General features: G+C 45.0%; 1 protein-coding gene across 4 annotated transcripts in view; it reads right to left on the bottom strand.

Annotated features, from left to right (window-relative positions):
- The window catches only part of COL4A6 (collagen type IV alpha 6 chain), a 272,827-nt gene that overhangs the window by 38,744 nt on the left and 220,858 nt on the right, over positions 1–13,225 (bottom strand). For all 4 annotated transcript variants that reach the window (XM_045068260.1, XM_045068263.1, XM_045068262.1 and 1 more), the window contains exons 7-13: positions 12,690–12,758; positions 10,962–10,997; positions 7,963–8,025; positions 7,149–7,184; positions 6,929–6,970; positions 5,855–5,947; positions 4,491–4,544 (exon numbers count right to left, since the gene is read on the bottom strand). In XM_045068260.1, coding sequence (XP_044924195.1) covers positions 4,491–4,544; positions 5,855–5,947; positions 6,929–6,970; positions 7,149–7,184; positions 7,963–8,025; positions 10,962–10,997; positions 12,690–12,758 — 393 coding nt within the window. The remainder of the gene's footprint in view (positions 1–4,490; positions 4,545–5,854; positions 5,948–6,928; positions 6,971–7,148; positions 7,185–7,962; positions 8,026–10,961; positions 10,998–12,689; positions 12,759–13,225) is intronic.

The raw sequence follows: 13,225 nt of genomic DNA, 5'->3' as shown, positions 1-13,225 counted from the left end.
CTTACCACACTGAGTCTCTTGTCACTGCCTGAGAAGTCCCCTGTAGGGCTGGGGAAGAGTTTGGATCATTCATTCAAAGTTCCCTCTTGGTTTTAGAAGTAATGTCTTGTCCCCCTAAACATGATTACATGTCTTCATAGCTACATGGACTAACAGCAGAGAAATTATTAAATATCTAATTATCCCCATCTGTTAGTCCACATAGCTATGATGCCCCCTATAGGGCCTGAGAACTGTGTTCATCCTTGGGGTGAACCAGAGGGAAGGACTTTGTCCTTTGGAGGCATGATGGCTGCGTCATCCTCTTCAGTGGGAAGGATTCTCTCTATCTAGGTGTGTTCTAGACCCCTGTGGGCCCTAGCAGCACTCCAAATGGCACTATGACATGGTCTTCAACCCCTCTTGCCCTGCTCACAGGAGGTGAGGGCTTGCAGCCAAGGACATGACCTGGGGGTTCTCTAGGGAAAAGCAGAAATCCAAAAAGCAGAGTGAGTGAGAAAGCCTCCTTCCCTCTGGGTCCAAGGCAAGCATATTATGGGCCCTTGAGGTATAGAAGAGTTCACTACCAAAGTAGATAGTGTCTTTCACAGCAGACTTTACTGAGGCCATTTTGCTGTTATTGTTTAAATGTGGAATTTCTGGAACATAGATTTTAGCAAACAACATTTAGGCCTATTGTGAGAATGGAAGGAGCCATGACACTTTCTAGAATGTAAGCTTGTGAAAGACAGTAAATGTTGGCACGTCTCGTGGCTCAGCCGGCTGTGTACCCAGTGCCCGAGACCTGCTTCTTGTTTTTTCTTCCTCTTATATACTACAAGCATTCCAATGGGTCCTGGGAGTTGGCTGAATAGCCCTTAGCTTTCTAGGCCCAAGTGGTTTTTTCTTAGCTATTGTTATGGTTTTTTCATGTAGGCCACTCTGTGTGTGTGTATGTGTGTGTGTAACGTTTCCATTGTGGGGCAGAGCGTGGAGAGTGCGTCTGTGAAGGGTCTAGTTCAAAGCAGACTTTGGTTCCCACTTGTCTTTCTGTTTTTCCTCCATCTCTAGTTGTAAGGCTTATGGCTCAGGCCTCATGCTGAATAGGATTTCTACTTGAAAGGTCCATGGGTCAAGTTGAACACAAACTTAATTGAAAGTGCAGTGCTGCATCTCAAATTGGAAACCAAGGCATGCTGCCATCTGGTGGAATGCATCTCTGGGCCTCCAAAGCCAAGCCCCGTGCGGCCTTCCCTGACCTGTCCACAGAAGCTGGGGCAGTCCACATTGCCCTAGACTCTTATCAGTACTTAGATGGGTTATGCAGGAATCTGTAAGCAGAAGGTCTGTACCACACTCCCATCCATCTCCTCCAAGACACGCTACTGCATGCCACACATATACAAGGTCATTCCATACATCCTTGTTGAATTCAATAGAATGACCCAGAGAACAAAGCAACAGGTGAAACAGGTCCAGGAACGCTCATGCTGTCTACCTGTCTTGCCCACAGTTGCAAAGACAAGAGGACCTTGTCCTCCTGCTTCAGAAAGCAGAAAGGCGTAGGGTGAGGAGGAGTGTCTGGGTGGCTCAGTTGATTAAGCGTCTGCCTTCGGCTTAAGTCATGATCCTGATCTCGGTGTCCTGGGATTGTGTCCCAGGGTGGGCTCCCTGCTCAACAGGGGAGTCTGCTTCTCCTTTTCCCTCTGCCTGCCTCTCCCCTGCTCATGCACACACACACTCTCTCTTTTTTCTCTCACTTGCAAATAAATAAATAAAATCTTATTTAAAATTTTAAAAAAATAAAAAGCAGACCTTTCTGTCTCCGGACTCTTGCTTTCCCAGAGAGCTTTTGCTACCGTGTGTGTGTGTGTGTGTGTGTGTGTGTGTGTGTGTGTGTGTGTAAAACACTAAAAAGTTTAAAAAGGAAAAAAAAATCAAAGAAACTTCTTTATGTGTGTGTTGGGGGGGGCAGTTAAAGCCAATTAGACAGACATGACTTGGCAAGATACTGGTATGTAGGTGCAGCTTGTCCCCCAGTGCAGGGAGGCACCATACAGGGCCCTGCTGACCAAGTAGTTCTAGCAAGATGTCCTGGGACCCCACCGTGTCACAGTCTGTCCTTGCCAGGAGCAGTCTGTCCTGTGTCCACTGCTCCCAAACCCCTTCTCACCCATGTCCAGGATGGCCTCATTAGAGCACTGGCTTAGCTGCTCCTAGGTCTGCTGGCTAGGGTCCTGGTCTCCTGCTATTTTTGGTTCAAGGACATTAGTGGCTCTGCAAAAATTCACCTTCAGTCACATGGCCAGGAATAAGAGGATGGGGGGGTGACGTAGTCACTGAGGTAGGGGTAAAGCGGGTGGTAAAGGGAGTAGGCATGCTGTGAATGCTAGTGTGGAGCCTGGGGATGTCAGGCCCGTGGCCCAGGGATGGCCGCTTTGGGCACGGGTCTTCAAAGGCATGGCTGCCCAAGAGGCAGATCACCACGCAGCTGCCCTCTGTCCAAGCTTCTCCCCCCCGCCCCATCCCAAGCAGGCTCCCCAGGGCTTCAGCTGAGCCAGTGGAGATGGCTAGACCCACCTATACAACTAGGGAATTTCCCGAACTGGGAAAGGGGGAGCGAGGATGGGGCTCAATCTCACGACCCTGAGATTGCGACCCTGAGATCCTGACCCTGAGCTGACACCAAGAATCAGACACTTAACGGAGCCACACAGGTACCCCATAACTATGCTTTTAAAAAGTTCTTATCTCCGGGGCGCCTGGGTGGCTCAGTGGAAGCCTCTGCCTTCAGCTCTGGTCATGATCCCAGGGTGCTGGGATGGAGCCCCACATCGGGCTCTCTGCTCAGCAGGGAGCCCACTTCCCCTCCTCTCTCTCTGCCTGCCTCTCTGCCTACTTGTGATCTCTGTCTGTCAAATTAAAAAAATAAGTTCTTATCTCCTAGAAATACTGAATTCTTCTACGTTGAAATAAGTCTGTTATTTGCTTCAGCTTGCCTTAGTAGCTAAATGTCAAAGCTAAATGATGAATACGCAGCAGGATCATTATGCCATTCTTTTTTCTTGGCATTTGTTTAAAATGCTCCATAATAACAAGTATACATTTTTTTTTTTTTACATTTTCACTCCATGCATTTGTCTCTTATTTTCACTGCTATTACCATAGTCCAAACTGACCTCATCTCTCCCCCGGGCTGATGTAGTAGCTTCTGTTTGCTCCCTCAGCCTCCTCTCATCCTCCACACCCCACCTCCAACCCTTGCCAGAGTTATCTTAAAAAAGCAGGTTAGAGGGGCCCCTGGGTGGCTTAGTCCGTGAGGCATCGGACTCTGCATTTTGGCTCAGGTCATGATCTCAGAGCCTTGAGATCCAGCCCCACTTTGGACTGCACACTCAGCAGGGAGTCTGCTTGAGATTCTCTCTCTCCCCCTCTGCCCCTGCCCCCTCTCGTGCTCTCTCTCTCTTTAAAATAAGTAAATAAATCTTTAATAAAAATGCAAGCTAGAGCCTTCTGATGGCTTCCCATTCTATTTAACAAAAAAGCCACATTCGACCTACAGAGGGCTCCATGATCTGGCCCTTGTTCCACCTGCTTGTTTTCTTGCTGGGTTGCTCAAAAGGGTCTTGGCACTTGCTGTTCCTTAGGCCAAAAAAGCTCTTCCTGATCCTCACAGGACTTGCTTCTTCATAATGTGCACTTCCTCAGAGAGGCCCTTTGTGACTGCTCTGCCCAAAGTAGCTCACCCCCATTCTCACTCCACACTCCATCACCTTAGCCTTTCTTTAACTTTTTGTGTATCTCTTCTTACAATATCAACCTGTTCTTGATTCATTTGTTTGCTTGTCTATTGTGTCTCCTTGCCTCACTCCCCCGTTAGAATGAATGCTCTTCAAGGACAAGAACTTTTACTTCTTTAACTGTTATTTACTGTGGTGCAGCAGAATGTCTAGACCCACCTGCCTGGGACCTAGGCACCCTCAAAAGTTACATGTTGAGGGAAAGACAGTAAGATACAAGGGCAGATAGGAGAGTGAAGACAGGATTACTAAGATTAACTACCATTTACTGAACAACTAATACATGTCGGGCACATATGAAGTCTTTCCGTGTATATTATCTCATTTAATCCTCATAACTATGCCATTATCATCCCCCCTCCTTTTTTTTTTTTTTTTTTTTTGAGGGAAGCTGGAACTCAAGAAGGTTGAGAACCTTGTCCAAGGTCACATAGCTAGAAATTGGTGAAATCAGAAGTCAAGCCTAGGTCTGTTTTCAATTTACAACTTGAGCTAATAACTGCTAAGATATATAGCCTAGTGGAGAACCAGGCTAATGTCCCCATGGGTTTGAGAAATAAGAACATTTCCTTAAAGGCCTTCTAATAAAGAAGATGGTAGAATGCTCTCCAATAATCACAGGAAGAGGTTAGCTTCCTGTTAGCTTTCTATTGCTATAGCTTTTGTCCAAGCAGGTCTTTGAATACATGTTGACCAAATGGGGAGACTTACTGGGAGACCCGGAGGGCCACTTGCTCCTGGGAAACCTGGAAGCCCTGGTTCACCCTGGAAAATGAACCAAAGATTAGTGAGTAGCAGCAGGAAACAGTGAACATAAAGGATATGGATCCCATGAGTTGCTTGAGCTCAGCAGTGGGTAACAAAGAGGGTGTCAGATAGTATAAATTACCCAGGATCCCCAACTAATAGCTGTACCAGAATATCAGTTTGGGGAGCCCCTGTGGTATGGGAAAGACCAAGACCCATGGCAGGGAATGAAAACTGTCTAAAACAGAATCTCAAATGTTGAAGCTAATTGGGAGATGGAAAAGATGATCAGATAGCTGCTCTCTTTCTAGAGACAGAAGCCATTCAGCATGATTCCCTGTTGCAAATTTCAGGCTGCAAAGAAAGCAACAGTTTGGGGAAAAGAGTAACAATTACAGTTTGAATGGGAACCTGTAACACTGTAATCTGTTTTTCCCCAATATGCTAATTTACCTAGTTGTGTCTCGGAAGGGGTCCTTAAGGTCTGGGAATGATCAGGGAGACAGGTAATCTTTCATATGCTCCCAAACTGTTTCCAAATTAATGATTACTTTCTGTAAACCTGAAGAGGGCCTGGAGCTATTGCTTCCACAAAGACAAAATTAAAGAAATGGGAGTAAACACCTTCCCCCACCTGGGTCCCTTGACCATAGGCACAGAATCACAAAACTTAAGGGAACCCTACAATGGAAGGGAATGCAGGATACTGAAAGGTATCTATCACCCTAACAGCATACAGGCATTTGAAAATTACCAGATTTACACTCACTCACAACAAAATAGAGATTATAACGTATCTCAGTTAAACAGGTCCACAGCTTCAGCCACAGTAGTTCATATCAGGCGAATTAGGGAATCTACTGCCACTTGGTGACAGTATACCTGATTTGTGGGGTCAAGTTTTACAGGCAATAACTTCTTTAAAAAGGTAAAGTAACCAGTATACCCTTTGTGTCCTGTCGCAGCACTTTGGGGACAAGGTAAGTATTGAGAGCGTTGGGAGTTAGGAACGACAAAAAGCACAAGTACTTAACATTTGTTTTAAGTTATTTAGCATCTTGGTAATTGAATTTGAGAAACCAAACCACAGAAAATATGACTTAAACAAATGCTCAGAAGTCCAGGCACACTCATATCCTCACATGCAAACAAAGACTTTTTAGAAAGTTTTCCACAGGGGATAACACAAAGGTTTTACCATCACTTCCAAACAAAAAAGCATGACCCAGAACCCTCTTTTCTTCCAGTAGAGTCTGGTTATTAGAGTTGAACTTTGGTATTAATAGGAAAAGGATGGTTAGCATTTCTTAGGCTTAAATGTTCACTACCTTGGATCCTTTTTTCCCTTTGGGAAATCCCATAAATTCCAGCTCCCCAGTAGATGGTGGCGGTCCTGCAGGGCCTGGGAGACCAACATCCCCCTGTAAGATCAAAGGGGATGTTAAGCAAAGCAGAAAGGTTTGTCCTCTGGATGTCATTCACAAATAGACTGTCCACTCCTTTGGTCTCTTTACCCTCACCCTTGCCTCACCGAGGAAACAAAACTCTCAGTACCAAAGGGGTAGGAAGAATTATAAGCCTGGCCAAATGCATTTTGTACCAGAGGGAAAAAGCCAGATGGATGAAGGGAAAGAAACCACAGGTTCGTGGTTGCCAGGGTCATGCATCAAAGGGTATTTGGAAGAGAGAGAGAGAGAAAAGGCCTTTGAGCAAGGAAAATGGCCACCTCTTGGCAATGGCGATCAGACTCTAATTGGTCCAGTCCTTGCCAAGAGCATAAGCAGAGGCAGTGAAGTCTGAGTTAGAACACTGGAGGTTGGATTTGCCCCCTTGGAGGCAGTGTGATCTACAAAAGGCAGCCGTGAGGGGTGAAGAGGCCAAGCTCCCAGGCTCCCTCAAGCTTCCCAAAATCACTCTATGGCTTATGCAGACAGAAACAGGGGAATGAGGGAAGGGATGTAGAAAAAAATGGTGAGAGCTTGAGAGGGCAGAGAGAGACAGGAGGAGAAGAAAGAGGAGGAAAAGGAGGGATGGCGGGAAGAGGAGAAGCAAAGAAAAGGAAAGGGAAGGTGACACGATATACAGAACATCAGGGGAATACCCTGGTGGGAGGAGGAGGGAAGCAATTTCAACCGAATGTGTTTCTAAGCCACGCACGCTTCACAGGTCAGAGGCAGGGAGACTACAGTATTTGGAAGAAAAAAAACCCCAGGAGCCGACGTGTGACATGTGTGCTTGCGGCCCCTCCTGGAATCCCACCACGGGACCCATGTGGAATGGGAAGTGCTCATTTCCCGAGGCAAAGATCCAATTCCCCTTAAACCAAGCAGGCACATGTGTGCAGCTACAGATAGTACTGGGAGCATATGGAATGCAGATTGTATTTTCCAAAATCTATTTACCTTGACTCCTTTCTCTCCTTGGAAACCTAACCCCATATTCCCCTGGGGCACAGCATTGCAGGGAGGAAAAACAAAATCAATTACTAAACAAGCTCCAAGAACTTAAATTAGAATGCAGTCTTTTGCCAGAAAGTGTGTTTAAGCAAACCAGAGTCTCTCTGGGGGAAACCAGAACACTTAGCGGTAGGAGGCCACATGCCCCAAGAAAATGTATACTCACATCAGGACCAGGGAAGCCTGGGGGGCCTGGAGGACCCTATATTAAGAATGAAAGGAAGGAGCACTTGTTAGTTTCAGACAAAAAGAACCTGGGTATGTGGAGAGTCACCGGAAATGAGTCTCCCACTCCCTCAATATATTCTGGCTTTAGCGCAGCAGATCCTAGCTCTCTCTCCCATAGTGCTCCCCGCCCTTTTAAAAAAATCTCCTTAGAAATCTCCCACGTTGCACTGATAACCACGTTCGTGCTAAGGTGGGGAAGACTCATGCATCATTCCTCCCAGTAGCCTGGACATTTAAAAAAATAGTGGTCTTGGGGAAAGCTAAACCAAAGTAATCAGTGGTGAGATTGCATGCACCGGAGAGAGAACATTCTGGAAACTGGTCTTTCCCAGAACCACATGGGGATAACTGGCTATGTTCTTTCTATACTGGTGAGGGCAAATAGGTTTGGTATCCGAAAAGATAGGTAGGTAGGTAGGTAGCTCTGCCCAAGGTGGGGTGTGGAGAAGGATTTCGAAGCTTACTTCTGTGCTCAGGGATGGTGTGATTAATTAGCAGGGTCTGTCATGGGTGAGGGCATGGAAGGTGGAAATGGGTGTGCCAGGCAGCTTCTGTCCCCGGGTGCAGAGCCAGAAGGTCTCTGATAAAGACAACTGTTCCTTACAAGAGCATGCATCACTTGAATCCTCCAAGAATGGAGGTTGCCCTTTCCACTATGAGAGCCTACACAGGCTTGTATTTAATGCATGGCCTGGTGGGGAAAGCATTCATGGGAATACTGTGATCACATGGTTGATTTACATTGGTCTTACTTGCAATCCTGGTGGTCCCATGGGTCCTACAGCTCCTGGGGAACCAGGTGTGCCTGGTGGACCCTAGAGAGGCAAGTTTTTATGAAAGTTTCTCAAGAAAATTGGAAATATGCATCCACAAGAGTTACACAAGGATGTTCATAGCAAATTTATTTATAGTAGTGAACAACTGGAAATGTCCCAGGTATCCATTGATGTGAGGACTGATAAATAACTGAATCATCTATACAGTGGAATAAATACTCACCAATGAAAAGTAACAACCTACTGATATGTTACAGTGTGGGTGAATCTCAAAAGCATTGTGCTAAGTAAAAGAAGTCAGACCCCCAAAGGCTACATATTATACTATTTTCTTTATATAAAGTTCTAGAATGGGAAAAACTGAACTATGATGGAGAGAAATCAGGATAGTGGTTTCCTTTGGGTGGGGACAGGGATTGACTGGGAAGGGACAGAAGGGAACTTTCTGAGGTGAAGAGAATGTTCTATACCTTAAATGGGTTTGGTTTACACAGGCATACATCTTTGTCAAACCTCAGCAAATGTACCATTTAGGATTTGTTTATTTTGTTTTAACTTTGACATAAAAAGAAAAACTGCAAAGACATATTGGAGTCTAGCTAATGATAGGCATGCTGTAGTATTTAGAGATAAGAGCAATATCGTCTGCAATTTACTTTGAAATGCATCAACCATAAGATGGATTGATGGATGGATAGAGATGGATAGATGGATAGAAGTGGGATAAAGCAAGTACAGTAAAACATTAATAGTATGGGTGTTCACAGCAAAATTCACTCCCTGTTGCTCTATATTTGAACATTTTTTACATTAAAGTGATGTAAAAAACAAAAACTTCAAAAGAAAGCAAAAAAAAAAATCTTACATTAACATCAAATAAAGTAGACTTTGGGACAAAGAACATTACCAGAAATGAATAGGGGGTAATTTTGTCATGATAAACTAAGTCAGTTCATCAAGAACACGTAATAATCTTCGACATGAACACAATCTGATGAAGCGAAACAAATCTGCAAGTATAGTTGGAGAATTTTAACATCCCTCCCTCAGTAATTACTAGAACTAGATTTAAAAGATCAGTAGGAACACAGAAGATATAAACAACACTGTCAACTACCTGGAACTGATGGACATTTTTTAGATCATTATACCCCAGAGCAGCTGAACACATTCTCTTTAAGAACATATGGCACACTCAACAAGACAGTTTTGTATGCTGAGCCACGAGAAAAACCTCAACCGATTTAAAAGGATTGAAATTTTCCAGAGTGTTCACTCAAACTGCACTGAGATCAAAGTAGAAATCAACCATATAAAGATAGCTGGGAAGCTGCCAAATATCGGGAAATTAAACAACGCACATTTCCGTGGGTCAAAGAGAAATGCAGATGGGAAATGAGAAACTATCTGAAACTGGGTGGTTAATGACAGTATTACAAGCAAGACGATAAACATCTAAGAGAAAGATGGTATGGGGAAATAGATGGCCCGATAAAAATGAAGGGTGGTAACGAGGTGATAGGTAAGTGATGGAGAGGCTAAGCAAAGTCATGAGAAAGTAAGGGTTCAGAGGGTCCTAAGGAAACAGAATCCTGCTTTGACCCATACGTCCTCAGTCTTCACTCACCTCTGCTCCTGAGTGTGTTTACACACGTCCTGTTTCTTGCCTACATCTTCCCACACTGCTCTCTCTGTTTAGAAACTTCTTCCCAATGCAGGCCAGTCCAAACATCACCCATAGTTCTCAGAGGCTACCTTCTCCATCTTAGATATAAAGTCTCTCATGATGTATCTTTAGGCAGACAGCATCTCTTCTTCCAAGCTGGTGAGAAATTTTTATGCCACGGTCCTACTAGTTTTTCACATCTTGGTGTGTGTTTCGGAGGGGGTTGGGGGAGGATAGAGACCCTGTCTGCACTGTCTTGGGGATCACTCATAGCACCTTGAGGCTAGTAGGAGCTCAGTGGTGGTTCTGGAATGAAAGAAGAAAGGCAGGAACCCCAACATAGCAAAGAAGAAAGAAAGGGCTTTTACGAGGCCACTTCAAAGGAACGCAATGATGACGTGGCAATTCAAGGAAACAGAAAGTTCTTATTTTTTTTTAAGATTTTATTTATTTATTTGACAGACAGAGATCACAAGTAGGCAGAGAGGCAGGCAGAGAGAGAGAGCAGGAAGCAGGCTCCCTGCTGAGCAGAGAGCCTGATGTGGGGCTCGATTCCAGGACCCTGGGATCATGACCTGAGCCAAAGGCAGAGGCTTTAACCCACTGATCCACCCAGGTGCCCCGAAAGTTCTTATTTCTTTTAAGATTTTATTTATATGAGAGAGGGAGAGCATGAGTAGAAGGAGGGGCAGGGGTGGGGAAGAAGACTCCCCACTGAGCCGGGAGCCCGATGCAGGACTCCATCCCAGGACCCTGGGACCATGACCTGAGCTGAAGGTAGCCACTTAACCAACTGAGCCACTCAGGCGCCCCAGAAAGTTCTTACTAATACAACTCATGGCCTCACATGGACTCCCAATTATTAAGCGTCCCTAAAACGAATTTCTAGACAGAATAGCTTTCACAGAAGAGTGTTCCACTTTTTTTGTTTTAACCCTCAGCATTCTGAACACACAGAGAACAGTTAGTAGATGCTTGTTGAACAAAAGGTGAAATTCTTTCTTAATGCATCACAGGGAGTATGCATGTCCCTGGCCTAAGGGTCTGGAAGGCTGCTCCCTGTGTTACTTGAAGGGGACAGCCGACTCTCTCAGAACTTTATCACCTGGAAAGTGTGTGACATTTTAAAAGGATTGCAATTTTCCAGAGTGTTCACTCAAACTGCATGACCCATTCTACCTCAACTGCCTGGATATTCCTTGAGAATGTCTACAAAGACCTTCGAATGCCATGGTAAAAAAGAATGCAAAGGGACCCGCAGTGACTGCCAACCAAACATTGAGCACTCCACCCAGAAACAACAACTTACAGTGATTCCATCCAGTCCAGGCAGCCCAGGCTCCCCCTGAGAAACAGACAAAGGTGGGACACGGAAGAGATTAATTAAGCCTGCACTATTATTTTGTAGATAACGGACCTACGCTTCAAGAGCAGAAAAATACATTGCTGATGGCTTGGGTCTCCTAAGGTCTCCTGTCAAGGTCTTGTGTTTTAAATAATGCATGAATTGGGCATATTCAACCATTTACTTTTTTTTTTCCTAAGAAAAATCCGGACTCCAGAAGACACATATTATAGCCTTGGTTGAACAGGATTTTATATTTTACTTGGAGTAATTAATTTTCACCTTTGCTAGGAACTTATCAATTAGAAACTGTTTCTGTGGGCTGGTGATTCTCCTGCTCTTTTTGGAAGAGAGCAAAGCTACCTTCCCGTGTGCCTTCATCCCCAGAGAATCTGTGCCCATATGTATACAATGCAAATCAGACATTTCAAGGGAGAATCAACAGAGCATACAGTCTCTGATTACGTTTTAATTACTTTGCAGCATCTTAAGTCACTGTATGAATCTGTAATATAACCATATTGTGGAAATTGATGTGTTCCACGGGGTCCAGGGTCTCTGTGATTTTTGGCAAAGCCGTTTAATCAATGCTTGCTATGACAATGGCTATATTTTGACACCTGCTAGTCTTACCCGTTTGGCTTATGGTCAAAAAAAAAAAAAAAAAAATCAGCTCTCTGCTGCATGGAAAAAGCACTGCCTGGATTTTAGCTCTCTGGTAAATGGGCTATGTGAGTCTAAGCAAGTCACATAGCCCCAGTGTACCTCGGTTTTTCTACCTGTAAAATGAGCAACACGAATCCGATAATCATGAGCTCCCTTCCAAGCCTACCATTCAACCTTTGGCCATGACATCTAAGCCAAGAGCCCAAACCCTGTACCTTCTCCGGTTCTTAGTCACCCACCCCAATCACCACCTTCCAAATGGATTTGCAGTGTTTCTGGTTCTGTGCATGGATGGAAGACAGAAAGGTGCCAACCTCAGCTGAGTGAACGTGTGTGCACCTTCCCTTCAGATGCTGGGCACATCGATTACCATCTGCTACCAAGGGAATAATACCAAGCTCACCTCCCACTCTGCAAGGGAGTAGGGTCAATCATTTGGGCACCAGAGTTTCCAGATAGCATATACCAAGAGTACAGTCACAAGAATACAGAAGATTCTGGTCAATTCTAGGAAGTGATGGAGGTTTCCAGCCAGCTGCAGAGTTGATGGGCAATTTTTGCAGACAGTCAGGGGCCTGGTGACGGTAACAGGTTGGCGTGCAGGTACAGAAAACGGTGGAGCCAGCATCCTGGGCCAGTGGCCATGTTGAGATGGGCAGAGACATAACATGGCTTCATACCAAGGTATGCAGACATCAAGGATTGTAGGGTAAACAAAAGGTATCTGCCTCCAGGAAATGTCTTGGCTTGTCAAAGAAAATGATACCCATGCAAACTGTTTGCTGATCTGTCTCTTATTTTGGGTGTAGATCCTATAAAGCAAATCTCTTTGACAGTATGGCTGCAAACATTTCTTCCAGTGTTTCCACCACCAAAAAGCTCCAGATCCCTTTTAAGTCTAGCTTAGTCTGCTCCAATAGAGACACAGATGCTAGTTCTCATAACGGTCTTGTTGGAGCTGGGCCCAATCCCAGGGAACTCAACTTATAGCCAGCCTACTTAGCTGCCTGCCTCAGAGGCTCTTACCTTCATTCCTTTGAAAGTACCTTGGTCAAAGACAGGTTCGCCTTTAGAGCCTTTCTGCCCAGGAAGCCCCTGAGTAAAATAAGAAACACTTGTGAAGAAATGCATGCACACATACAGAGTTTTAAACAGTATGATCTGATCACATAGAGGACCCAATGTCGAGAGCCTGGAACCATGTGGTTTATTCTATGGCTGTGCTAAGGGGCAAAGAACATCCCCCAAATGGGTGCTGAGTCTCAAAGTTATATGGCTGTCTCCCCAACTCCCAAGTCAGGAGTCTGTAAAGGAAGTAGGGGACTTTGACTCTGTTCAGAACACTGATCAGAACATCCACATATAACACACGGCTCACTGGGAAGCCTCCCGCTCATGTGCTCTACCCCTCACAGCTATGTCACTGACACGGCCCCCAGCTACGACTAAGCTTAGAGAAGATCGGTAAAGAGGCAGATAGTAAAGAATTTGAGCTTTGTGGGCCTTCTCTGGGCTCTGTCCTGTATTCTGCTTCTCTCATTCCACACAAACCTTTAAAAATA

This window comes from Mustela putorius, unplaced genomic scaffold (genome assembly GCF_011764305.1).
Source record: "Mustela putorius furo isolate JIRA1106 unplaced genomic scaffold, ASM1176430v1.1 tig00003901_pilon_pilon_pilon, whole genome shotgun sequence".
NCBI classification, from domain to species: domain Eukaryota; kingdom Metazoa; phylum Chordata; class Mammalia; order Carnivora; family Mustelidae; genus Mustela; species Mustela putorius.
The sequence above is the reverse complement of the archived record's forward strand: the minus strand, read 5'-3'. Positions and strand labels throughout refer to the sequence as shown.